The 25,769-nt window shown below is 43.8% G+C and overlaps 1 protein-coding gene across 3 annotated transcripts in view; it reads right to left on the reverse strand.

Annotated features, from left to right (window-relative positions):
• The window catches only part of spryd3 (SPRY domain containing 3), a 312,897-nt gene that overhangs the window by 4,250 nt on the left and 282,878 nt on the right, over nucleotides 1–25,769 (reverse strand). For all 3 annotated transcript variants that reach the window (XM_068025007.1, XM_068025008.1, XM_068025006.1), the window contains one exon: nucleotides 830–969. In XM_068025007.1, coding sequence (XP_067881108.1) covers nucleotides 830–969 — 140 coding nt within the window. The remainder of the gene's footprint in view (nucleotides 1–829; nucleotides 970–25,769) is intronic.

Here is a 25,769-nt window from a genome sequence, read left to right on the forward strand (position 1 = left end):
ATTTACCACACTGCCTCCTACTCTATCTTATTCTTTAAGCCCAAATGTTTTAACACCATCTAATCATAACTTCCTGATTGACCTCATCTCTTTTACCCCTGCACTTTGACCCATTACATTTACTGTCCCTCCTACTCTAGCCACTTTAATTTTTATCACTGACATAGGTGAGTCTCAGTTACCTCTGCTCCCAGGATGACCTTCAAGTGGCCCTGATATCTGGGTACGTTTCTGACAGCAAACACAGGATAATAAGCAGAAAATCTTTCTGTACATCATTTGAGGTATGGGTCTATCCTCTGACTCCACAGCAACTTTCTGGCATTTCAAAAGGTAGACCAGAACAGAACACAGTTCAGGAACAGGATTATCCCCCATGATTACACTCACAGTGACATTTAATTTTAGTCAGCTCATCTTGGGCAGTAAGACAAGTAACCTCGAAGGAACAGAGACAACAGTCGATCCAGTTCATTGCTGCATATTGTCTGTTGGCACTGTCAGAACACAAAGGTGCCTGTCAGAGGGGAGTACATTACCTCACTGAACTCTTGTTCAGCCAATGATGTACAGTAGAAGGAACCAAGGAGGTGAGAGAGATGACTTTACAAAAAGGAGAGAAATACGAGTGTATTAACATAGTAGTCATGGTGCTCCATTCACAAGTCTCAGGACTGTTCACCAGCTCGAATATGCCAATAACATAACTTAGCTCCAACTATTCCTTATTCCCATCTGGCCTGCTAGGCACCGTATTCTACAGAAACAGTGGAAAGAACTGACTGCAGGACACAGCAAACAGTCGAAAGGAGGAGAAGTGCCTCCGTACCGTTACTTTTTTTCCATCATATTCTTGTTCCATTTCCTCTCCTTCATCCTCTTCATCCTCATCATTAAAATACATGATGTTCCTCACACGTCTCTGTTTGGGCTTCACTTCTGCAGCATCAACACAGTCATCACTGTCAGCTGTAGAAAGAATATCAGTCAGGATAAAGTACTTAGAAGCAAAGATACAGGCAAACTTTCAAACTACAACAGGAATTATGAGTAAGGCCCGCTGGGAACAGTTAAGCTGTAGGATGCCCCATCAAACTGGGATTGGTTCCATTAGTTAAAGACACAGCAATATGAAACAGGATCTATCGATGACAGGCACTTATGCTATAGAACGTGGTTACTGTGTACAATAATAACTGTTACTGTGTACATCCTGGTTCCTTAAAGTTTTTGGATTGAAGTATGATTATTTCATGACATTTCAGCCAAAGACTTGCACTCAAAAGTTGCAACTAAATAACTGCCTGTAGGGGTTCCTCTTTCTTGGAAGGATAAAGTGATCACACGCCATAAGGAATGAGCCTATATTGTATCCTAGCTACAATCCTAATCTGAAGGGAAGGGTGACCCTTGTTGATCTGGATATGACCTCTGCAATTGACAGACACATAGAAAAGCAAAGACTTGCTTACTCCAATCAATAATTTGTAAAGATATGAAGACTATTCCAAGTTGAAATTTATCCAATATTCTGCATTTATTATTTGTAAGAAGTGATTTCTTACAAAAGCAGACAGCTTCTGTCATCTCGTGATAATGACGGCAATGTCGAGTACATTTTAACTCTCAGCAAATTTTGTGGTGAAATGGGAGCCCCAGAAATAATTGTCCAGAAGACACAAAGGCCTGGATATTTTTTTTCCTGTGGTGGGGCTCCCACACAAAGCAAGTCATGCGGGATCTACCGGGATTCCCCCGTGCACACAGAGCCCACAAGCTTTGCAAGATCAGGCAAAGTTGAATGTTGGCAGTGAGCTTCCAGCAGAATTAACATACCTACCTCCCCACCCCAAAAAAATCTCTGTGATCGACTGCACTAGGCATGGCAGCTCTTGAAATTTTAAAATCACACTCTTAAAATCACCCTTAGCAACACTGGACAAAAGGAATGCAACAGTATCGTGCAGTAATAACAGTATTTAAGTGAATGAGGCAGCGTGGCTAGGAAGTTGGCTAAAGGACAGAAAACTACTGGCTGATGGCTGTTTCTGGGAGTGGAGGGAAGTAACAAGTGGTGCCTCCCAGGGTCAGTGTTGGGACCACTGCTCTTCACTCTATATATATATATATATATATATATATATATATATATATATATACACACACACAGATTTCCTATCCATGCTCCACAAGGATTGCTGCTGGGACCACAGTTGTTCACCATTTACATTAATGATTTGGACTAAGGAATCGTAAGCACAACTTCAAAATTCGCACAAAAGCAAAATACTGTGGATGCTGGAAATACTCAGCAGGTCTGGCAGAATCAGAGTTGATGTTTCAGGTCAGTGATCTTTCATCAGAACTGGGAAAAGTTAGAAAGTTAGCTGCAAACTTTGCAGCTGACACCAAGTAGGGGGCTGTAGTTAGCAGAGGACGACTGAGACAAAATACAGGAAGACACAAAAAAAACTTGCAGAATGGGCAGGTAATTGACAAATGAACTTCAATATAGATACATGCAAGCTGGTACATTTTAGTAGGAGGAAAAGGAGGCCACATACTCCTTGGAAAATAAGTGTCTAAACGGGGTAAAGGAACAGACGGATCTATGGGTACAGATTCATGAATTACTAAAAGTACTGATGCAGGTCATTAAAAAAAGCAAACAAAGCACTGGGGTTCATTTCTAGAAGGATAGAAATGAAATGCAGAGATGTTGGGGGGAATTGTATGCTCTTCCCTGCATCGGCTTTGGAGGCAGGGAGAGCATTGAGCCGGGTGGGAGAGGCCCCGCCACCTTCCTGCCTCCACTTAAATGAAGTCCTGGGCGGGACCCCCCCCCCCCACCGCCAGTTGAGGCCCTTAGCTGGGCAATTAATACCCATCCTGAAGCTGCTGGTATTAGCCCAGCGGTGGGCAGGCATGTTGCTGCACAGGGAACACGCCAAGCAACCTCGTGCAGGTTGCTTGCCTGCTCCCGGGGGAGGTGGGGGGGGGGGGGGCGTTGTCCCTCATTAAAAGGCACTTAGTGCCTGATCAAGGGACCCAATATCGGGAAGTGGGGGGGGGGGGGGGGGGAGGGGAGGACCCCTGAAAGCCCTCCCTCCTGTTTTTGCTGCTGACCCGTCTACATCCCCCTCCCCTCAAGCCCACTGTCCCGGCGGGTCTTCCCTGGTGTAGGCGAAGCGGGGCTCTCGCTGCACTTTAGCCAGTGGCCGAGACCCCCCATCGCCCAGACAAAATCTCTGGCGTTATGTTGAACCTGCATAGAACCCTGGTTTGACCACACTTGGGAGTATTGTGAACAGTTCTGGTCTCCATATGATAAAAAGGATATAGAGACACAAGTTGAGGTGCAAAAAAGATTTACTCGGATGATACCAGAACTGAGAGGTTATACCCATCAGGAAAGACTGATCATGCTGGGGCTCTTTTCTCTGGAAAAGGAAAGACTGATAGAGGTGTTCAAGATTATGAATGGGTTTGATAGGGTCAACGTAGAAAAGATGCTTCCACTTGCTAGCGAGACCAGAATATATTAGTCACTAATAAATCCAATAGGGAATTCAGGAGAAACTTCTTTACCCAGAGAGTGGTGAGAATGTGGAATTCACTACCACAGGGAGTGGTTGAGGCAAACGACATAGTTGCATTTAAGGGGAAATTCGATAAGCACACTAGGGAGAAAAGCATTGAAGGATATGTTCATAGGATTAACTGAAGATGGGTAGTAGGAGGCTTTTATGGAGCATAAACACCGGCATAGACCTGTCTGGTCAAATGGCCTGTTCCTGTATTTTAAATATTTTGTAATTAAAAATCTTACATTATATCTATCTCTTAAATTAAAAAAATACAGCTGCACATATTTCCTGTCTGCAAACCCTGCTTCCTGATGTCACTTTTTTGTTCACACTTTTGTCAATTTTGCCCCATTGTCAATTTCCACGTCCATGTTCCATTCAATGTTCTGATGTCATCTATCCTGTCACAAATTATTGGTCAGGCCACAGTTTTGGTGCCTTACTTCAAGGAAGGAGTCAAGGCCATGGAGAGGGTGCAGAACAGATTCAATAAGATGAGACCAGGGATGAGAGGCTTTAGTTATGAGGGGGGACCAGAATCTCTGGGCATCTTTTCACTGGAGCACAGAAGGTTAAGAGGAGGTCTGATAGAGATGGCCAAAATTAAAAAGGGTTTTGATAATGTAAATGCAGAAAAACTATTTCCACTGGTCAGTGAGCCAGTAACAAGAGGGGAGAAATTTAAGATCACCAAAAGAACAAAGGGTGAGGTTAGGAGAATTACATAGAATGTTGTTAGGGCATGGGATGTCTGACCAGAAACAGTGGGGGAAGCAGAATCTATAACCACTTTTATACAGGGAAGTGGATAAATAATTGAAAAAGGAAAATCTAAAAAGGAGGAAAGGACAGGGGGATGAGACGGAGCTCTTTCAGAGAGAGAGCATGGGGCGATGGGCTGAATGGACTCTATTTGGGCGATAAAATTCCATGATTCTTTGGACCAACTTTAGTTTGCCGATCATCACTTGGGTTCTGCATCCAGGTCACTTAGGTTGATGAGAAACAGGAGTTTAAAGGACTGACTGCCTGCGTTGGTCTACTCAGCAACCCCCCCTACTCTGACACAACATCTCTCAAAAGCATACTCCAGCTCCTCATTTTCTATTCAGTCCTATGTCCACATCCGACTTGATTCTTGTGACTTCACAAAGCTTGGTGTTTATCCAATTCCCTTTTGAATGCCTCGATTGAATCTGCCTCCACCACACTCTCAGGCAGTGCATTCCAGATCCTAACCACTCACTGCAGAAAAATGTTTTTCCTTATGGCACTGCTGGCTCTTTTGCCAATCACCTTAAATCAGTGTCCTCTGGTTCTCGATCCTTCTGTCAACAGGAACAGTTTCTCTCGTCTAGACTTTTCATGATTTTGAACACCTCTACCAAATCTCCTCTCAAACTTCACTTCTCTAAGGGGAACAACCCCAGCTTTTCCAATCTATCCATGTAACTGAAGTCCCTCATCACTGGAACCATTCTCGTAAATCTTTTCTGCATCCTCTCTAAAGCCTTCACATCCTTCCTAAAATGCGGTGCCCAGAACTGGACACAATACTCCGGCTGAGGTCAAACTAGTGTTTTCTAAAGGTTCACCATAACTTCCTTGCTTTTGTACTCTATGCCTCTATTTATAAAGCCCAGGATCCCATATGCTTTATTAACCACTTTCTCAACCTGCCCTGCCACCTTCAACAAATTGTGTACATATACCCCCAGGCCTCAGTTCCTGCACCCACGTTAGAATTATACCCTTTATTTTATATTTCCTCTTCTCATTCTTCCTACCAAAATATATCACTTCACACTTCTCTGCATTAAATTTCGTCTGCCCATTCCTCTAGCCTATGTCCTCTTGAAGTTTATCACTCTCCTCCTCACAGTTCAAAATACTTCCAAGTTTTGTGTAATTTGCAAATTTTGAAATTGTGCCCTGTACACCCAAGTCTAGGTCACTAATATATATCAAGGAAAGAAGCAGTCTGAGTACAGACCCCTGGGGAACCCCACTGTATACCTTCCTCCAGTCTGAAAAAACAGCCGTTCACAACTACTCTCTTTTATCTGTCACTCAGCCAACTTTGTATCCATGCTGCTATTGTCCCTTTTATTCCATGGGCTTTGACTTTGCTGGTAAGCCTATTATGTGGCACTTTATCAAACACCTTTTGGAAGTCCATGTACACCACATCAACCGCATTACCCTCATCAACTCTCACTGTTATCTCATCAAACAACTCAATTCAGTTAGTTAAACACAATTAGCCTGTGATGGCTTTCCTTATTTAATCCACTCTTGCACAGTGACCGCAAATTTTGTCTCGGATTATCATTTCTAAAAGCTTTTCCACCACTGACATTAAACTAATTGGCCTGTAGTTGCTGGGGTCATCCTTACATCCTTTTTTGAACAAGGGTGTAACATTTGCCCTTCTCCAGTCCTCTGGCACCATCCCTGTATCTAAGGAGAATTGGAAGATTATGGATAATGCCTCTGAAATTTCTACTCTTACTTCCCTCAGTATCCTCAGATGGATTCCATCCGGTCCTGGTGACTTATCAACTTGAAGTACAGCCAGCCGAATACCTTCTCTATTAGTTTTTAGCCCATCCAGTGTCTCAACTACCTGCTCTTTCATTTCAACAGCATCTTGTTCCTTGATAAAGACTGATGCAAAGTAGTCATTTAGTACCTCACAGAATCATAGAAATTTACAGCACGGAAGGAGGCCATTCGACCCATCGTGTCTGCGCTGGTTGACAAGTTGCCATCCAGCCTAATCCCGCTTTCTGGCTCTCTTGATCTGTAGCCTTGTAGGTTACAACACTTCAAGTGCACATCCAAGTACTTTTTAAAAGTTATGAGGGTTTCTGCCTCTACCACCCTTTCAGGCAGTGAGTTCCAGATCCCCACCACCCTCTGGGTGAAAAAAAAATTCCCCTCAAACCCTTAAATCTCCTACCTCTTATCCTAAATCTATGCCCCCAGTTATGGACCCCTCATAATTTTATACACTTCAATTAGGTCGCCCCTTAGCCTCCTCTGTTCCAAAGAAAAAAACCCTAAACTATTCAAACTATCCCCATCACTCAAATTCTCCAGTCCAGGCACTCTGAGACACTGTAATTGTGACCATCTTCAAAAAAGGCAACAAGACGGACTGTGCTAAGTACAGGGGGTATCCCTGTCTGCCACAGGGAAGGTCATCGCAAGAGTCCTTCTCAACCGCCTCCTCCCCGTGGCTGAAGAGCTCCTACCGGAATCACAATGTGGATTCTGTCCATCAAGAGGCACAGTGGACATGATCTTCACAGTAAGACAACTCCAAGAAAAATGTAAGGAGCAGCAGCAACCTTTATACATGGCCTTCTTTAACCTCACAAAGGCCTTTGATTATCAACCAGGAGGGACTGTGGAACATCCTCCTCAAATTTGGCTGCCCGGAGAGATTTGTCACCATCCTCTACCTGTTGCACGACGACATGCAAACTGTAACCCTTGCCAACGGATCTGCCACTGACTCAATCAGAGTGCAAACTGGGGTCAGGCAAGGTTGTGTCATCGCACCAACGTTCTTTTCGATCTTCCTTGCCGCAACGCTCCACCTCATCTCCATGAAGTTGCTTGCTGGAATAGATCTATTCTACAGGACGAGCGGCAAACTATTTAACCTAGGTCACCTCTAGTCCAGAACCAAGGCCACTCCAACCTCTGTCATCGAGCTGCAGTATGCTGACGACGCTTGTGTATGCGCACACTCAGAGGCCGAGCTTCAAACCCGCGTTGATGCATTCACGGAGGCGTATGAAAGAGTGGGCCTTAAGTTAAACATCGAGAAGAGAAAGGTCCTCTACCAGCCTGCTCCCACAATGCAACACTGCCCCCCCCCCCACCCCCGACTATCAAGATCCATGGCGACCCACTAAAAAATGTGGATCACTTCTCATACCTTGGTAGCCTCCTCTCAGCAAAGGCAGTCATCAACAATGAAATTCAGCATCACCTCCAGTGCCAGCGCAGCCTTTGGTCGTCTGAGGAAGAGAGTGTTTGACGACAAAGACCTCAAACCTGGCACCAAGCTCATGGCTTACTGGGCCGCCGTGTTAACTGCTCTCCTGTATGCATCAGAAACATGGACACTGTATAGCAGACATCTCAAAGCCCTGGAGAGATATCACCAGCGGAGCCTCTGCAAGATCCTGCAAATTCAGTGGCAGGACAGGCACTCCAAATATCAGTGTCCTCTCTCAGGCCAACACCCCCAGTATCGAGACACTGGTCATGGCTAGTCAGTTACGTTAGGTAGGCCACATCATCTGATCCCTTTAGACCCAAGAGCAACATCTAACCTCTTTTTGAAAATATGCAATGTTTTGGCCTCAACTGCTTTCTGTGGTAGCGAATTCTACAGGCTCACCACTCTCCAGAATTGGACTATTCAGTCACCTGAGGACCCACGACCCTGGAGTGGAAGAAAGTCATCCTCGTTCCCGAGGGACTGCCTAAGAAGACGACGACATCATATTCCCATACTGCTATGTGTGCTTGTAGCTCACCAACCTTATTCACCACACTTTGTGCATTTACACACATGCATTATAATTCTGTCTTTGCATTCTTCATAGTCCTTCTTAGTCCATTCCCATCTAACATGGAATTACACCTTTCTCCAGTATTATCTAACACTCTCACTCGGACCCCACCTAATACTCCATTACTTTGCACTCCAGTGCTATCCGTCTCTCCCAATTCTCTGTGCATAGAACATTACAGCGCAGTACAGGCCCTTCGGCCCTCGATGTTGCGCCAACCTGTGAAACCATCTGACCTACACTATTCCATTTTCATCCATATGTCTATCCAATGACCACTTAAATGCCCTTAAAGTTGGCGAGTCTACTACTGTTGCAGGCAGGGCGTTCCACGCCCCGACTACTCTCTGAGTAAAGAAACTACCTCTGACATCTGTCCTATATCTATCACCCCTCAACTTAAAGCTATGTCCCCTCGTGTTTGCCATCACCATCCGAGGAAAAAGACTCTCACTATCCACCCTATCTAACCCTCTGATTATCTTATATGTCTCTATTAAGTCACCTCTCCTCCTCCTTCTCTCTAACGAAAACAACCTCAAGTCCCTCAGCCTTTCCTCATAAGACCTTCCCTCCATACCAGGCAACATCCTAGTAAATCTCCTCTGCACCCTTTCCAAAGCTTCCACATCCTTCCTATAATGCGGTGACCAGAACTGCACGCAATACTCCAGGTGCAGCCGCACCAGAGTTTTGTACAGCTGCAGCATGACCTCGTGGCTCCGAAACTCGATCCCCCTACTAATAAAAGCTAACACACCATATGCCTTCTTAACAGCCCTATTAACCTGGGTGGCAACCTTCAGGGATTTATGTACCTGGACACCAAGATCTCTCTGTTCATCTACACTACCAAGAATCTTCCCATTAGCCCAGTACTCTGCATTCCTGTTACTCCTTCCAAAGTGAATCACCTCACACTTTTCCGCATTAAACTCCATTTGCCATCTCTCAGCCCAGCTCTGCAGCCTATCTATGTCCCTCTGTACCCTACAACATCCTTCGGCACTATCCACAACTCCACCGACCTTCGTGTCATCCGCAAATTTACTAACCCACCCTTCTACACCCTCATCCAGGTCATTTATAAAAATGACAAACAGCAGTGGCCCCAAAACAGATCCTTGCGGTACACCACTAGTAACTAAACTCCAGGATGAACATTTGCCATCAACCACCACCCTCTGTCTTCTTTCAGCTAGCCAATTTCTGATCCAAAGCACTAAATCACCTTCAATCCCATACTTCCGTATTTTCTGCAATAGCCTACCGTGGGGAACCTTATCAAATGCCTTACTGAAATCCATATACACCACATCCACGGCTTTACCCTCATCCACCTGTTTGGTCACCTTCTCAAAAAACTCAATAAGGTTTGTGAGGCACGACCTACCCTTCACAAAACCGTGCTGACTATCGCTAATGAACTTATTCTTTTCAAGATGATTATAAATCCTATCTCTTATAACCTTTTCCAACATTTCACCCACAACCGAAGTAAGGCTCACAGGTCTATAATTACCAGGGCTGTCTCCACTCCCCTTCTTGAACAAGGGGACAACATTTGCTATCCTGCAGTCTTCCGGCACTATTCCTGTCGACAATGACGACATAAAGATCAAGGACAAAGGCTCTGCAATCTCCTCCCTGGCTTCCCAGAGAATCCGAGGATAAATCCCATCTGGCCCAGGGGACTTATCTATTTTCACACTTTCCAAAATTGCTAACACCTCCTCCTTGTGAACCTCAATCCCATCTAGCCTAGTAGTCTGTATCTCAGTATTCTCCTCGACAACATTTTCTTTCTCTACTGTAAATACTGACGAAAAATATTCATTTAACGCTTCCCCTATCTCCTCTGATTCCACACACAACTTCCCACTACTATCCTTGATTGGCCCTAATCTAACTCTAGTAATTCTTCTATTCCTGATATACCTATAGAAAGCCTTAGGGTTTTCCTTGATCCTATCCGCCAATGACTTCTCGTGTCTTCTGCTCGCTCTTCTAAGCTCTCCCTTTAGATCATTCCTGGCTAGCTTGTAACTCTCAAGCGCCCTAACTGAGCCTTCACGTCTCATCCTAACATAAGCCTTCTTCTTCCTCTTGACAAGTGCTTCAAATTCTTTAGTAAACCACGGCTCCCTCGCTCGACAACTTCCTCCCTGCCTGACGGGTACATACTTATCAAGGACACGCAGTAGCTGCTCCTTGAATAAGCTCCACATTTCGATTGTGCCCATCCCCTGCATCTTGGTGTTCCTCTCTTGTATTATCGCCTGGTTCCCACACCACTGTCAAGTTAGTTTAAACCCTCCCCAATAAGCACCAGCAAATTGCCCCGCAAGGAAATTTGTCTCAGCTCTGTTCAGGTGCAACCCGTCCAGCCTGCATAGGTTCCACCTTCTCCAGAACTGGTCCCAGTGCTCCAGGAATCTAAAGCCCTCCCTCCTGCATCATCTTTCCAGCCATGCATTCATCTGCACTACCCACCTATTTCTATACTCACTTGCGCGTGGTACTGGGAGTAATCCGGAGATTACTACTTTTGAGGTCCTGTTTGCTAATTTCTTACCTAACTCACTAAACTTCTTTCTGCAGGACCACATCCCTCTTCCTACCCATGTCATTCGTACCAATGTGGACGACGACTTCAAGCTTTTCACCCTCCCACTCTCCCCACCCCCCGCCCCCCCCCCCACCCTTCAGGGTGCTCTGCAGCTGTTCAGTGACATCCTTGACCCTGGCACCAGAGAGGCAACACACGTTTCTGGATTCACGTCTGCGGCCGCAGAAATGCCTGTCTGTTCCTCTAACTATCGGATCTCCGAGCACTATTGCTCTTCTAGTTTTCTTTGTGTCCCTCTGTGGAGCTGAACCAGTCGTGGTGCCATGGTCTTGGCTCTGGCAGCACTCCCCAGATGAACCATCACTTTCCTCAGTATTCACAACTAAATATCAGTTGGAGAGTGAGATGCACTCAGGGGTCTCCTGCACTAGCTGAACTTCAGTTACGTGGATAGATTGGAGAAGCTGGGATTGTTTTCCTTGGAGAAGAGAAGGTTGAGAGGAGGTTTGATAGAGGTGTTCAAAATCATGAGGGGTCTGGACAGAGTTGATAGAGAGAAACTGTTCCCATTGGTGGAAAGAGCCAGCACCAGAGGACACCGATTTAAGGCAATTTGCAAAAGAAGCAATGGTAATGGGGAAAAACTTTTTTTTTTTACACAGTGAGTGGTTAGGATCTGGAATGCACTGCCTGTAAGTGTGGTGGAGGTCGATTCAACTGAGGCCTTCAAAAGGGAATTGGATAATTATCTGAAGAGAAAAAATTTGCAGGGATATGGGGAAAAGGTAGGGGAGTGGGACTAGGCGAGTTGATCTCGTAGAGAGCCAGCATGGACACGACGGGCCAAATGGCCTCCTTCTGTGCTGTGAACAAAGAACAGTACAGCACAGGAACGGGCCATTCAGCCCTCCAAGTCTGCGCCGATCTTGATGCCTGCCTAAACTAAAACCTTCTGCACTTCCGGGGACCGTATCCCTCTATTCCCATCCTATTCATGTATTTGTCAAGATGCCTCTTAAACGTCTCTATTGTACCTGCTTCCACCACCTCCCCCGGCAGCAAGTTCCAGGCACTCACCACCCTCTGTGTAAAGAATTTGCCTCGCACATCCCTTCTAAACTTTGCCCCTCTCACCTTAAACCTATGTCCCCTAGTAACTGACTCTTCCACCCTGGGAAAAAGCTTCTGACTATCCACTCTGTCCATGCCGCTCATAACTTTGTAAACCTCTATCATGTTGCCCCTCCACCTCCGTCGTTCCAGTGAAAACAATCTGAGTTTATCCAACCTCTCCTCATAGCTAATGCCCTCCAGACCAGGCAACATCTTGATAAACCTCTTCTGTACCCTCTCCAAAGCCTCCACGTCCTTCTGGTAGTGTGGCAACCAGAATTGCACACAATGTTCTAAGTGTGGCCTAACTAAAGTTCTGTACAGCTGCAGCATGACTTGCCAATTTTTATACTCTTATGCCCCGACCGATGAAGGCAAGCATGCCGTATACCTTCTTGACTACCTTATCCACCTGCGTTGCCACTTTCAGTGACCTGTGGACCTGTACGCCCAGATCTCTCTGCCTGTCAATACTCCTAAGGGTTCTGCCATTTACTGTATACTTCCCACCTACATTAGACCTTCCAAAATGCATTACGTCACATTTGTCCGGATTAAACTCCATCTGCCACTTCTCCGCCCAAGTCTCCAACCGATCTATATCCTGCTGTATCCTCTGACAATCCTCAACACTGTCCGCAACTCCACCAACCTTTGTGTCGTCCGCAAACTTACTCATCAGACCAGCTACATTTTCCTCCAAATCATTTATATATACTACAAACAGCAAAGGTCCCAGCACTGATCCCTGCGGAACACCACTAGTCACATCCCTCCATTCAGAAAAGCACCCTTCCACTGCTACCCTCTGTCTTCTATGACTGAGCCAGTTCTGCATCCATCTTGCCAGATCACCTCTGATCCCGTGTGACTTCACCTTTTGTACCAGTCTGCCATGAGGGACCTTGTCAAAGGCTTTACTGAAGTCCATATAGATAACATCCACTGCCCTTCTTTCATCAATCATCTTTGTCACTTCCTCAAAAAACTCAATCAAATTAGTGAGACATGACCTCCCCTTCACAAAACCATGCTGCCTCTCGCTAATAAGTTTGTTTGTTTCCAAATGGGAGTAAATCCTGTCCCGAAGAATCCTCTCTAATAATTTCCCTACCACTGACGTAAGGCTCACCGGCCTATAATTTCCTGGATTATCCTTGCTACCCTTCTTAAACAAAGGAACAACATTGGCTATTCTCCAGTCCTCTGGGACCTCACCTGTAGCCAATGAGGATGCAAAGATTTCTGTCAAGGCCCCAAGCAATTTCTTCCCTTGCCTCCCTCAGTATTCTGGGGTAGATCCCATCAGGCCCTGGGGACTTATCTACCTTAATGCTTTGCAAGACACCCAACACCTCCTCCTTTTTGATAATGAGATGACTGAGACTATCTACACTCCCTTCCCTAGGCTCATCATCCACCAAGTCCTTCTCTTTGGTAAATACTGATGCAAAGTACTCATTTAGTACCTCGCCCATTTCCTCTGGCTCCACACGTAGATTCCCTTCTCTGTCCTATATATATGATATGACTAAACGTGCCAACCATTATTTACCCTGTCAGAAATCATTCATCAGCATCTTTATTCTGCCAAGAACAGCCCCTATTAACAATGCTCTTCACCTGCTTCTGAACTCAAGCCAGACTGCTCAGAGTCATTACTCTCTCCTGCCTTCTACCCTATCACAGATCTTCCCTCTTGTTCTCCTCCTTCCCTTTTTCCCTGAAAAAACCTGTTAAGTTTCTAACTTTTGCCAGTTCTGATGAAAGGTCAGCGACCTGAAACGTTAACTGTGTTTCTCTCTCCACAGACGCTGCCAGACCTGAAGAGCATTTACAGCATTTTCTGCATTGAATTCACTCCCACCTGCTGAGGTGAAACATGTTTCTGTCATCCCTGTGTCACTTCCTGCTGCTCCATAGGCCCACAACTCAATCTGTGGAACTCATGCCACTGACTGGATGCATGACCTCTCCAGGTGGCAAGTGGAAACGGATTTGCCTCCCTGTAACTCTCGCTGTCGCCTGCTGCCTCCTGAACCTGATCCGTCATTACTCCTGTTCCCAAACCTTTCCCAGACAGCAATGCAAGTTGTTTAGGAAATAGGCAGAAAAATGGTTTTGCAAATGCAAAGATGAGAAAAGTGAAAACAAAATGGTAAAGTGGGGGGCGGTGGTCGGGGGGAAGAGAAGTAGTGAACTGACAAGAATTAACAGGCAAGGGAGATATAGAAAGAGAGGATGGGTGGGGAAGGGAGAGAAAGAGAGAGACAGACAGAAGGAGGAGGGGGAGAAAGAGAAAGAAAAAGAGAGACGGAAGGGAAGAGAAGAGGCAGATAGAAACGAACGGAGAAAATCGCAGAGAGGGTGAATTCGAGAAAATAGAAGTGAAGAGCATACAATGAGAGAAAAAGGACAGAGAGAAAGAGAGAGCAAGAGAGAGAGTAAGTGAATGAATGAAAAAGTCAGAGAAAGTGTGAAGGAGAGAGCAAGAGATTGCATGTATGAGTGCATGAAAGAGAGCATGACTGAGGAAAATGATCGAGCGGGAAGTGAGAGCAAGAGAGTGCAAAATCAGAGAGGAAGATTGTGAGAGAGAGCACAAGCAAGAGAGCAAGATTGAGGAAAGATCAAGAGGGGAATACAGCATGAGCATGAGTATAAGAGCAAGGCCAAGCAAGATGGGGAGAGTAGGAGCACAAGAGAAAGGATAAGGGAACAGAACAAAAGAGGGGAAAGAAATTCAGGGAGAGACCAACTAAAAGAGAGATGGATAGAGAGAACTCAGTAGCAAGACAGAGATTGAGATACAATGACAAGGAGGAAAGGGAGAGAGAGCAAGAGACAGCGAGTAAAAGTGAAAGGGGGGGAAAGAGAGCGAGAGAGAGAGAAGGGGGTTGGGGGGGGGGGGGGGGGAGAAGAAGAACTTCTAAATTAGAAGAGGGCTAACATCAATGGGAGGAGAGGGGATCTAGCCAGGGTAAATTTTTTTTATTTTTTTATTTTATTTTTTTTTATTTTAGAGATACAGCACTGAAAAATGAACCAAAGGCTGACCGGAAAAGCAGTAATGGAACAATGTGTGATCTTTAAGGTGGTGATGTTTCAGGTACAGGATAGGTACATTCCAACAAGGGCGAAAGGTAGGAGAACCAGAGCCAGGGCTCCTTGGATGATGAAGGAGATAGAGAATATGATGAAACAAAAAAAAGAGTATGATGCATGTCAGGTGAATTCTTCAAGTGAGAACCAGGCCAAATACAATAAGTTGAGAGGGGAAGTGAAGAGGAAAATAAGATTGGCAAAGAGAGAATAGAATGGCAGGTAACATAAAAGGGAACCCAAAAATCTTCGACTGGTGTGGTCTTCACTTGTGGTGCAATACAGATCAGATAATCCGATCCTGACAAGAGGCTGATGTGAACAGTTTGCACAGCCTGATGCTGTGAGCCACAACCCATCCAGGCATATCTGAAATCACTTACAGATGGCCAAGACAGGGGGCTACAACCTTTTTTACCTGAAAAGCCGTTTTTTCGAAATTGCCTAAAATAAAAACTATTGGGAGCTTCAAGACGAAAATTTGTCATTTCTAAACCAAAAACTTGGCAAATTGCCACGTCTCTGGTAGAATGCATAATTTGCATATATAATAAATAAAATACGTGTTGAATTTATGTATCAATAGAAAAAAATTACAATTAAAAGAGACCTGACTCCGAATTATTGCGTTTTTTGACCTTTTTTTACGATAATTGTCAGTAAAGTCATCTTAAAAACAAACTTTAACTTAAGATGCGTAGAATTAAGACAATTTTTTCTGCTATTCTCGCGATTAAAAAAGCTTCTAATAGCACATTCAGAATAATTTATAATCTCAGCTATATTAGAAACAACAACAGTCACAACCAAGTTCCTTGAATCAAAGGCATTAACTACAATCATGATGTAGCTATACCACTCAAACAGGTTTATTGAAAGAACGATGATGTGTTTGTTAAAATAATCATTTGAACCATAGAACCACAGAAAAGTTACGGCACAGAAAGAGGCCATTCAGCCTATTGCGTCTGCACGACTGAAAAAACTAGCTGCCCAATCTAATCCCATTTTCCAGCACCTGGTCCGTAGCCTTGCAGGTTATGGCACTTCACATGCAGGTCCAGGTACCTTTTAAATGAGTGTAGCATAATGATTAGCCTTTTACCCCCACAATAAAAACACAGCTCTTACTGTTCTTGACAATTTTTTTTTTTTAGGTTTTTTTCATGTTAAAGCAATCCAACTGGAAAAAGTCAGGAGCCAAAAATGAGATGTTAAAGAGCTGCAGGCCTGTGGTCTAGGCTTCTTGTGTAAAGAGAAAGTGAAATGAGCATTAACCTATACAACACACCTTAATAGTTCAGTGCCACAGCAAGTAACCTATTGGACTTCTTAATGTTTACACACGCCAGTACAGCAGGAATATTCCTGGCACTGGGTTCCGGCATTTACAGTAACACAGCGAGTGAGGGAACTTCAGCTGTACCCTTTCCGCCCCCGAGTTGGCGAGCTGTCTGCGCGCCTCTGCCCGCCCTCAGAGAAGTTAAAATTGCATCCTCATCATTGTCGGGCCTAGTGAATGGATGAAAAAAGTGTTCCAGTTCTGGGGGGTAGCAGTGATGGCAAACATTAACAAACTTGCATTTATATAGCCCCTTTGACATAGCAAAATATCCCACACCTCTTCACAGGAGTGTTACCAGACACTGAACCACATGAGCCCTTATACTGCGTAGTAACCTTTTGTGAGGCACCTTATTGAATGCTTTTTGGAAATCCATGTATACGACATTGACAGGTTCCCCTTTATCTATCCTACTAGTTACATTCTTACAAAACTCCTAAAAAATTTATCAAACACTATTTCCCTTCAGCAAAACTATATTTACTTTGTCTGATCAAACTATGATTTTCTAAATGCATTTTTAAAGGCTTCCTTAATAATGGATTACAGCATTTTCCCCGACAATTGACGTCAGGATAACTGGCCTGTACTTCCCTGTTCTCTCTCTCCCTCCTTTCTTGAATAGCAGTGTTACATTTGCTAACTTCCAAACGACTGGGACTGTTATGGAATCTAGGGAATTTTGGAAAATCATGATCAGTGCATCCACTATCTTAGCAGCTACCTCTTTTAGAATCCTAGGATGTAGGCCATCAGGTCCTGGGGATCTGTTGGCTTTCAGTCCCTTAAGTTTCTCCAATAAGTTTTTTCTGCTGATATTAATTACTTTTAAGTTCTTCATTCTTACTAGCTTCTTTGTTACCCTCTATTGCTGGCATGCAATTCATGTCTTCTACTGTGAGGACAGACACAAAATATTTGTTCAACGTCTCTGCTACTGCCTCATTCCCCATGATAATTTCTCCTGTCTCTGCCTCTAAGGGACCAATGTTTGTACTTTAGCTCCTCTCCTCCTTTTTGTATATTTGTAAAAGCTCTTCCAAATTGTTTTTATATTCCTGGCTAGTTTACTCACATATTCGACTTTTTCCTTTTATCAACTTTTTGGTTTCCCTTTGCTGGTTTCTAAAACACTGCCAATCCTCTGGCTTACTGTGCAACATTATAAGCCTCTTCTTTTAATCTAATACTATCCTTAACTTCCCTAATAAGTCTCAGATGGATCTTCCTTGCTGAGTTTTTTGGTTTTTAATGGAACATATTTTTGTTGAACATTTTGAATTGTTTCTTTAAATATTTCTCATTCTTTATTTACCATCATACCTTTTAGTCTATTTACCCAACCAACTGTAAGCAGCTCTCCCCTCATATCTACATAATTGGCTTTGTTTCAGTTTAAGATTCTTGTTTGGGACTCAAATATATCGCTTTCAAATTTAATATGGAATTCAATAGTATTATCACTTTTTCCCCAGAGGAGCTTTTACTATGAGACTACTAATTAAACTTGCCTCATTGCACAATATTAGATCTAAAATAGCTTTGTCCTTAATTGGTTGCACAAAATATTGTTCCAGGAAACTGTTCCTAAAGCATTCAACAAACTCATCTTCCAGACAAACTTTGCCGATTCGTCCAGTCTATATGAAAATTAAAGTCCCCCACAATTATTATATTGCCTTTGTTACAAGTACATAAATCCCTGAAGGTTGCTACCCAGGTTAATAGGGCTGTTAAGAAGGCATATGGTGTGTTAGCTTTTATTAGTAGGGGGGTCGAGTTTCAGAGCCACGAGGTCATGCTGCAGCTGTACAAAACTCTGGTGAGACTGCACCTGGAGTATTGCGTGCAGTTCTGGTCACCGCATTATAGGAAGGATGTGGAAGCTTTGGAAAGGGTGCAGAGGAGATTTACTAGGATGTTGCCTGGTATGGAGGGAAGGTCTGACGAGGAAAGGCTGAGGGACTTGAGGTTGTTTTCGTTGGAGAGAAGGAGGAGGAGAGGTGACTTAATAGAGACATATAAGATAATCAGAGGGTTAGACAGGGTGGATAGTGAGAGTCTTTTTCCTCGGATGGTGATGGCAAACACGACGGGACATAGCTTTAAGTTGAGGGGTGATAGATATAGGACAGATGTTAGAGGTAGTTTCTTTACTCCGAGAGTAGTAAGGGCGTGGAATGCCCTGCCTGCAGCAGTAGTAGACTCGCCAACTTTAAGGGCATTTAAGTGGTCATTGGATAGACATATGGATGAAAATGGAATAGTGTAGGTCAGATGGTTTCACAGGTCGGCGCAACATCGAGGGCCGAAGGGCCTGTACTGCGCTGTAATATTCTAATTCTAATTCTAATAAGCTCCAATTATTTTTTGCTTAATGTTCTAACTGTATAACTACTGTTAGGGGGCATATAAACTACTTCCACCAGCGTTTTCTGACCCTTGCAATTCCTAATCTCCACCCAGACTGATTCTACTTCCTGATCTTCTGAACCAAGATCCTTTCTTACGACTGTCCTTAAGTCATCCTTTATTATCAGGGCTACTCCTCCTTCTCCTTTCTGTCTGTCTTTTCGGAATTTATTTCCCAATCTTGATCACCTTGTCTCTGTAATGGCGATTAGATCTAAACTATTTATCTCTATTTGTGCCTTTCTACCTTATAACGAATGCTTCGTGCGTTCAGATAAAGAGCCTTTAATTTCATTTTTTTAAACCATTATTCTTTGCACCATTACCATTAAACTCTCTGTCCTTTCCTGTCCCACTCTGCTTGTCTTTCTCCAAATTGCTACAACTGTTCTATTGCCTCAGCTTTTGCCTTTAGATTTCTAAATCTCCTTTCATCTAATCTCTCCACATCCCACACGCCACCCCTTTTAGTTTAAAACCCGACTGACAGCCCTAGTTATATGATTCGCCAGGACACTCATCCCAGCCCAGTTTAAGTGGAGCCCATCCCAACTGAACAGCTCTCTCTTTCCCCAGTACTGGTGCCAGTGCCCCATCAATCAAAATCCCTTCTTCCCACACCAGTCTTTGAGCCACGTGTTTAATGTTCTAATCTGCTTGACCCTATGCCAATTGGTGCGCGGCTCAGGTAACAATCCAGAGATGATTACCTTGGACGTTCTATGTTTTAATTTGGACCCTAACTCCTCAAACACTCTCAGGAGAACATCCTTCCTGGTTCTACCTATGTCGTCAGTTCCTACATGGACCATGACAACTGGATCAGCCCCTCCCACTCCCTGTTTGTCTCCAGCTGCGAGATGATGTCCTTAACCCTGGCACCAGGCAGGAAACACTCAGAACTCTCAGTCATGGTTGCAGAGAACAGTATCTATCCCCCTGACTATACTGTCCCCTATCACTACCACATTCCTTTGCACTCCCCCCACTTGAATGGTTTCCTGCACCATGGTGCCATGGTCAGTTTGCTCATCCACCCTGCAGCCCTTGTCCTCATCCACACAGGAAGCAAGCACCTGCACCTGTTGATCAAAGTCAAGGGCCGAGGCCCCTCCATCACTACATCCTGGATCCCCATACCTGCCTGACTCGCACTCATACCCTCCTGTCCCTGACCAACTCTAAAGTTCGATTTAACCTAAGGAGTGTGACTGCCTTCTGGATAAAATTGTCCAGATAACTCTCCCCCTCTCCGATGCCCCACAATGTCTGCAGCTCGGTCTTCAGCTCAACAACTCAGACGAAATTCCTCGAACTGCAGACATCTCCAAGATGGTTGCCTGGGATTGCAATGCTCTCCACAAACTCCCACATGTTGCAGTTACAGTACACCACCTATCCTGCCATGTCTATCTAACCTTATTTATCTTTTTGATGAGTTAGTTAGTTAATAATTTAGTAAAGCAATTCAAGTTACAGTCTAATATAAAAGCAAAATACTGCGGACGCTGGAAATCTGAAACAAAAACAAGAAATGCTGGAATCACTCAGCAGGTCTGGCAGCATCTGTGGAAAGAGAAGCAGAGTTAACGTTTCGGGTCAGTGACCCTTCTTCGGAACTGGTTCCTTCCTAAGGTGTGGTGCCCAGAACTGCTCACAGTAACTCCTGGTGTGGTCTAATCAGGGCTTTGTGACTCTGAACTCATGCTCTGAAGCATGACTTTTACCCCCTTGTATTCTAGTCCTCGAGATATAAAGGCGAGCATTCCATTAACCTTTTTGATGACTATCTGTACCTGTTCATGACATTTTAATGATCTGTGTACCTGGACACCACCCCACCCACCCCCCCCCCCCCCACCCCCCCCACAAGTCTCTTTGGACCTCCACTACTTCTAGCTTTTGATCATTTAGAACACACCCTGTTCTATCCTTTTTAGGTCCAAAGTGGATGACCTCATTTGCCTAAAGTGAAATTAATTTGCCACAGTTTTGCCCATTTAATCTACCGATATCTCTCTGCTATTTTACACTTCCATCTACACTGCTTACAATACTGTCTATCTTTGTGTCATCGGCAAATTTGGATATGTAGCTTTCTATCCCATCATCTAAGTCGTTAATAAATACAGTGATTAGTTGAGGCCCCAACACAGATCCTTGTGGGATATCACCAGTCACATCCTGTCAATTAGAGTACCTACCCTTTATCCCTACTCTCTGTCTCCATCTACTCAGCCAATTTCTGATCAGATCAATAATTTGCTTTCTATTCCATGAGCTTTACCTTTAGCTAACAGTCTCTAATGAGGAACTTTATCAAATGCCTTCTGGAAGCCCATTTAAATAACATCCTTAAGACATTCCCGCCCACTACTTTAGTCACCTCATCAAAAAAATCATTCAGATTCATCAGGCAAGACCGACCGTTTACAAATCCACGCTGATTCTCTTTGATCAACTGATTCTCTTTGATCAACGTATTCAGTCACCCTAGCCTTAATTACAGACTCTAGTGATATCCAGACAACAAATTAACTGGTCTATAATTCCCTGGTTCTCTCTGTCAATTTTCTTAAATATTGGAGTGACATGCATAATTTTCCAATCTAAAGGAATGGTTCCTGAATTGAGAGAGCGTTGGGTCCTTTGCAATGTTCTCAGCTATGTCCTTTAAAACTTTGGGATGGGCACCACCTGGACCTGGGGATTTGTCTCTTTTTAGTGCCATTGTTTTCTTCATTACTGTTATTTTGCTTACGTTAATTTTGTTGAGTTCCTGTCCCTGATTCAATATTAGTTTCCTTGGGATGTCTGGCATGCTGGCACTTCCTCTAATGTAATTTCTGATGCAAAGTAATTATTCAACATGTCCATTTCCTTGTCATTGACATCATCACCGTTATCAGTTTTTAATGGCCCACATTGCTTCTGACCACCTTTTTCCTAATGTAACTATATAAGTTTTTGTCGATCTCGATATCCCTTGCAAATTTCTTTTTAAATTCCCTTTTTGTAGCTGTTACTATCTGCTTTATCACCCTTTGCTGTTCTTTGTATCTCCCCCATTCACCAAGATCTGTGCTATTTTTTGAACTTTTATGTTGTCTCTTACTTCTTCAGTTGTCCATGGCTGTCTTTTCTGGTTAGAACTTTTGCCCCTTTAGGGATATAAACTGGTTCTGGATTATGTCAAATTCTTTTTTGAACACTTCCCACTGATCTTCTGTCATTTCATCCATGAACAGATTTGCCCAGTTTACTGTGGAAGTCTCTGTCTCATTGCATTGAAGTCAGCCTTAACTAAATCTAGAATCTTAGTAGCTGTTTCTCCTTTCCAAATACTCCATTTGAACTCGATCATATTATGATCGCTGTTAGATAAATGTTCACACACCGTTAGGCTGTTAACTAAATCTGGCTCATTACTCATTACTAAATCTAATATCGCCTGCCCTCTTGTTGGTTCTAGAAAACTACCCTAGACACACTCAAGAAATTCAGTACCTTTCTGACATGTGCTAGTCTGCTAATCTCAATCTACATGAAAGTTAAAATTCTCCATTAAAACCGTTCTGCCTTTGTTACGTGCGTGTCTAGTCTCTGCATTTATACAAATGAGACAGAACTGTTTGCATTGTTGGCATAGATCTGTTAAATGATGCCTCATCAAATGCTTTTTGAAAATCCTTTAACCCTTACCAACTGTATTTTTTCCATCTATCTGCACTCAATCCCAAAGGTTGAACTTTGATCAAGCACATCCATCCTTTTGGAAATCCATGCTGATTGGCTGCAATGAAACCATGGCACTCCAAGTGCACAGTCATTTCCTCCTATATTACAGACTCTGTTAGCTTACCAATAATTGTTCTAAGACTGATTGGAGTATAATTTCCTGGTTTATCTCCCATTTTGAAAGAGGTAGTCATTTCCCATCCTCCAGACCCCTGGCATGATTTACCCTTGCATAGAATTTTGGAAAATTAGGCTCAGGGCCTCTGCTATTTCTTTCCCAGCTTCCCACAGGATCCTCATTGTAAGCCATCAGGTCCCTACCATTTTACCCACTTCAAATTTCAGTAACTTCTTTCGTCCCCATTTCCCTTTCAAGAGTAATCTCGAGCAAAGTTGAAACTCATGGGCAAAAAGGGGCAATGGCAGCATGGATACGAAGTTGGCTGAGCAACAAGAAATAAGGAGTAGTTTTTATTGGAGGAAGGTATAAAGTGGGGGTTCCCCAGGGGTTGGTACTCAGGCCACTGCTTTTCTTAATCTATATTAATAACCTAGACCTGGGGTACATGGTACAATTTCAAAATTGCAGATGACACAAAAATTGGAAGTACTATGAACTGAGGAGGATATTGATAGACTTCAAGAGGACATAGGCAGGCTGGTTGGGCAGACATGTGGCACATGAAATGTAATTTTTAATTTTTAACATTTTGGTAGGAAGAACAAGAGGCAACATAAAATAAAGGATGCAATTCTAAAGTGGGTGCCGGAACAGAGGGACCTGGAGCATATGTGCACAAATCGTTGAAGGTGGTAAGACAGATTGAGGAAGCAGTCAAAAAGGCACACAAGATCTGGCCTTTAAAAATATCGGCATAGTGTACAAAAGCAAGGAAGTTATGAAGAACCTTTACAAAACACTGGCTCGGCCTCAACTGGAGTATTGTGTTCAATTCTGGGCACCACATTTTAGGAAGGATGTGAAGGCTTTAGAGAGGGTGCAGAAAAGATTTACACAGGTTCCAGGAATGAGGGACTTCAGTTACGTGGATAGATTGGAGAAGCTGAAGTTGTTCTCCTCAGGAGCAAAGGTTGAGAGGAGATTTGATAGAGGTGTTCAAAATCTTGAGGGCTCCAGACAGAGTAGATAGAGAGAAACTGTTCCCATTGGCGTAAGGGTCAAGAGCCAGAGGACACCAATTTAAGGTGATTGGCAAAAGAACCAACATGAGGGAAAAGCTTTTTACTCAGGTAGCGCTTAGGATCTGGAATGCACTGCCTGACAATATGGTGGAGGCAGATTCAATCGAGGCTTTCACCTGAAGAGAAAAAATTTACAGGGCTAAGAGGAAAAGGTGTGTATATGGGGCTAACTGAGTTGCTCTTGCAGAGAGCTGGCATGGACACAGCAGCCGAATGGCCTCCTTCTGTGCTGTAACCATCCTATGAATCTATAACAGTTTCACGCCCACCTCAGGTGGTTCTACACTTTTAAAATGCATCTCTTCAATGTAGCTAATGCAAAGAGAAAAGATGAAAGAAAGAGAGCTAAAAAGAGAAAAGGAGATTAGTTTATCTCTTGCAAACATCTCAAAGCATTTCACATACAACAAATTACTTTGAACTGCAGTGGCTAGTTAAATTTTGTGCTAAGATTCAACAAACAGCAATGAGATATATGGCCAGCTAATGTGTGTTGATGGTGTTTTGAGGGATAAATATTGGTCCCAGGACATCGGAAGAAATCCCATGATATCTTTAATATCCACCTAACCCACCAAAACAAGTAGAGGGGGCTTTGGCTTAACGTTTCAACTGAATGACAGCACCTCCTTGCAGTGTATTCAAGTGTCAGCTAAGATTACATGCTGATGTCTCGGAGTGGGGTTTGAAATTATGAACATCTGACTCTGAGCCAAACTGAACAAGCAAGCAACCAACAGAAGTGAATGAGAAGAGCAAGAATGAAGACACTGCAAGTTCTCCAGACTGCAGCACTATCATGATTCATTGCTAGTGAGGTGCTATGAGAGTTTTTTTTGATAGGGCCTGGTCTAAAAAAGGTTCGAGAACCCCTGATTTAGCGTTCACGTGAAAGCACTTCATCGTAATCTTCATTTCTGCCCCATATTGCTTAACAGCACCAGCTTGCTTTACTTTTAACATACAAAATGCCCCTAGGCAATTTACAGAGAAATAAGAAAAATGGACAGCAAGCTATGGGAGAGGTGACTGAAGACTTTATTGAAAGGATAGGTTTTGAGAAGCTTTTTTAAAAAGGAGATAGAAGTAGAGACAAAGGAGTTCAAGAGGGAGTTATAGAGAGGAAGGTGAAGTGACCAAAACCAATGGTGGGGTGAAGAGAGTGGAGGATGTACACAGCTAGAGGACTGGAGGGAGCAGGAGGGGAAGTAAGGCTAACAAAAGGTGGCAGAGTTAAAGAGGTGCGAAGCCTTAGAGAGATTTGAAGACGGGGACGAAGATTTGAACTTGGATAAATGGGGGTGTGTGGGGGAGGGAGGGGTGGGGGAAAGAGACATGGTGTCAGCTAAGGTCAGTGAGGATGGGGGCGGTGGCTGAATTGAATGCAGTGTGGGTCAGGAGGTGGGCAGTTGCAATTTTGACAAGTTTGACAAGTAGATGGCACCCCATCTACAAACAATCACTCCCTCCACCACCGACGTACAGTGGCAGCAGTGTGTACCATCTACAAGATGCACTGCAGCAATGCACCAAGGCTCCTTAGACAGCACCTTCCAAACCCGCGATCTCTACCAACTAGAAGGACAAGGGCAGCAGATGCATGGGAACGCCACCACCTGCAAGTTCCCCTCCAAGTCACACACCATCCTGACTTGGAACTATATCGTCGTTCCTTCACTGTCACGGGGTCAAAATACTGGAACTCCCTTCCTAATAGCACTGTGGGTGTAGCTACCCCACATGGACTGCAGCGGTTCAAGAAGGAAGCTCAACACCACCTTCTCAAGGGCAATTAGGGATGGGCAATAAATGCTGGCCTGGCCAGCGTTGCCCACATCCCATGAATGAATAAAAAAAAAGTTGAAGTTAGGAACATAGGAAAAGAGTAGTACATGTAATGTAGCCCCTTGAGCCTGTTCCACCATTCAATTAGATCTCACCTAACTCTAATTTTGAAGTTAAGCTCCCTTGTTCTGAGCTATTGAGGAAATAGTTTCTCTCCATCTACCCTTAATCATCTTTAACATCTTAATTATATCATACCTTAATCTTCCATACTTAAGGGAATACAAGCCTAGTCTATGCAACTTTTCTTCCTACCGTTAACG

The sequence above is a fragment of the Heterodontus francisci genome, chromosome X (assembly GCF_036365525.1).
Source record: "Heterodontus francisci isolate sHetFra1 chromosome X, sHetFra1.hap1, whole genome shotgun sequence".
NCBI lineage: Eukaryota > Metazoa > Chordata > Chondrichthyes > Heterodontiformes > Heterodontidae > Heterodontus > Heterodontus francisci.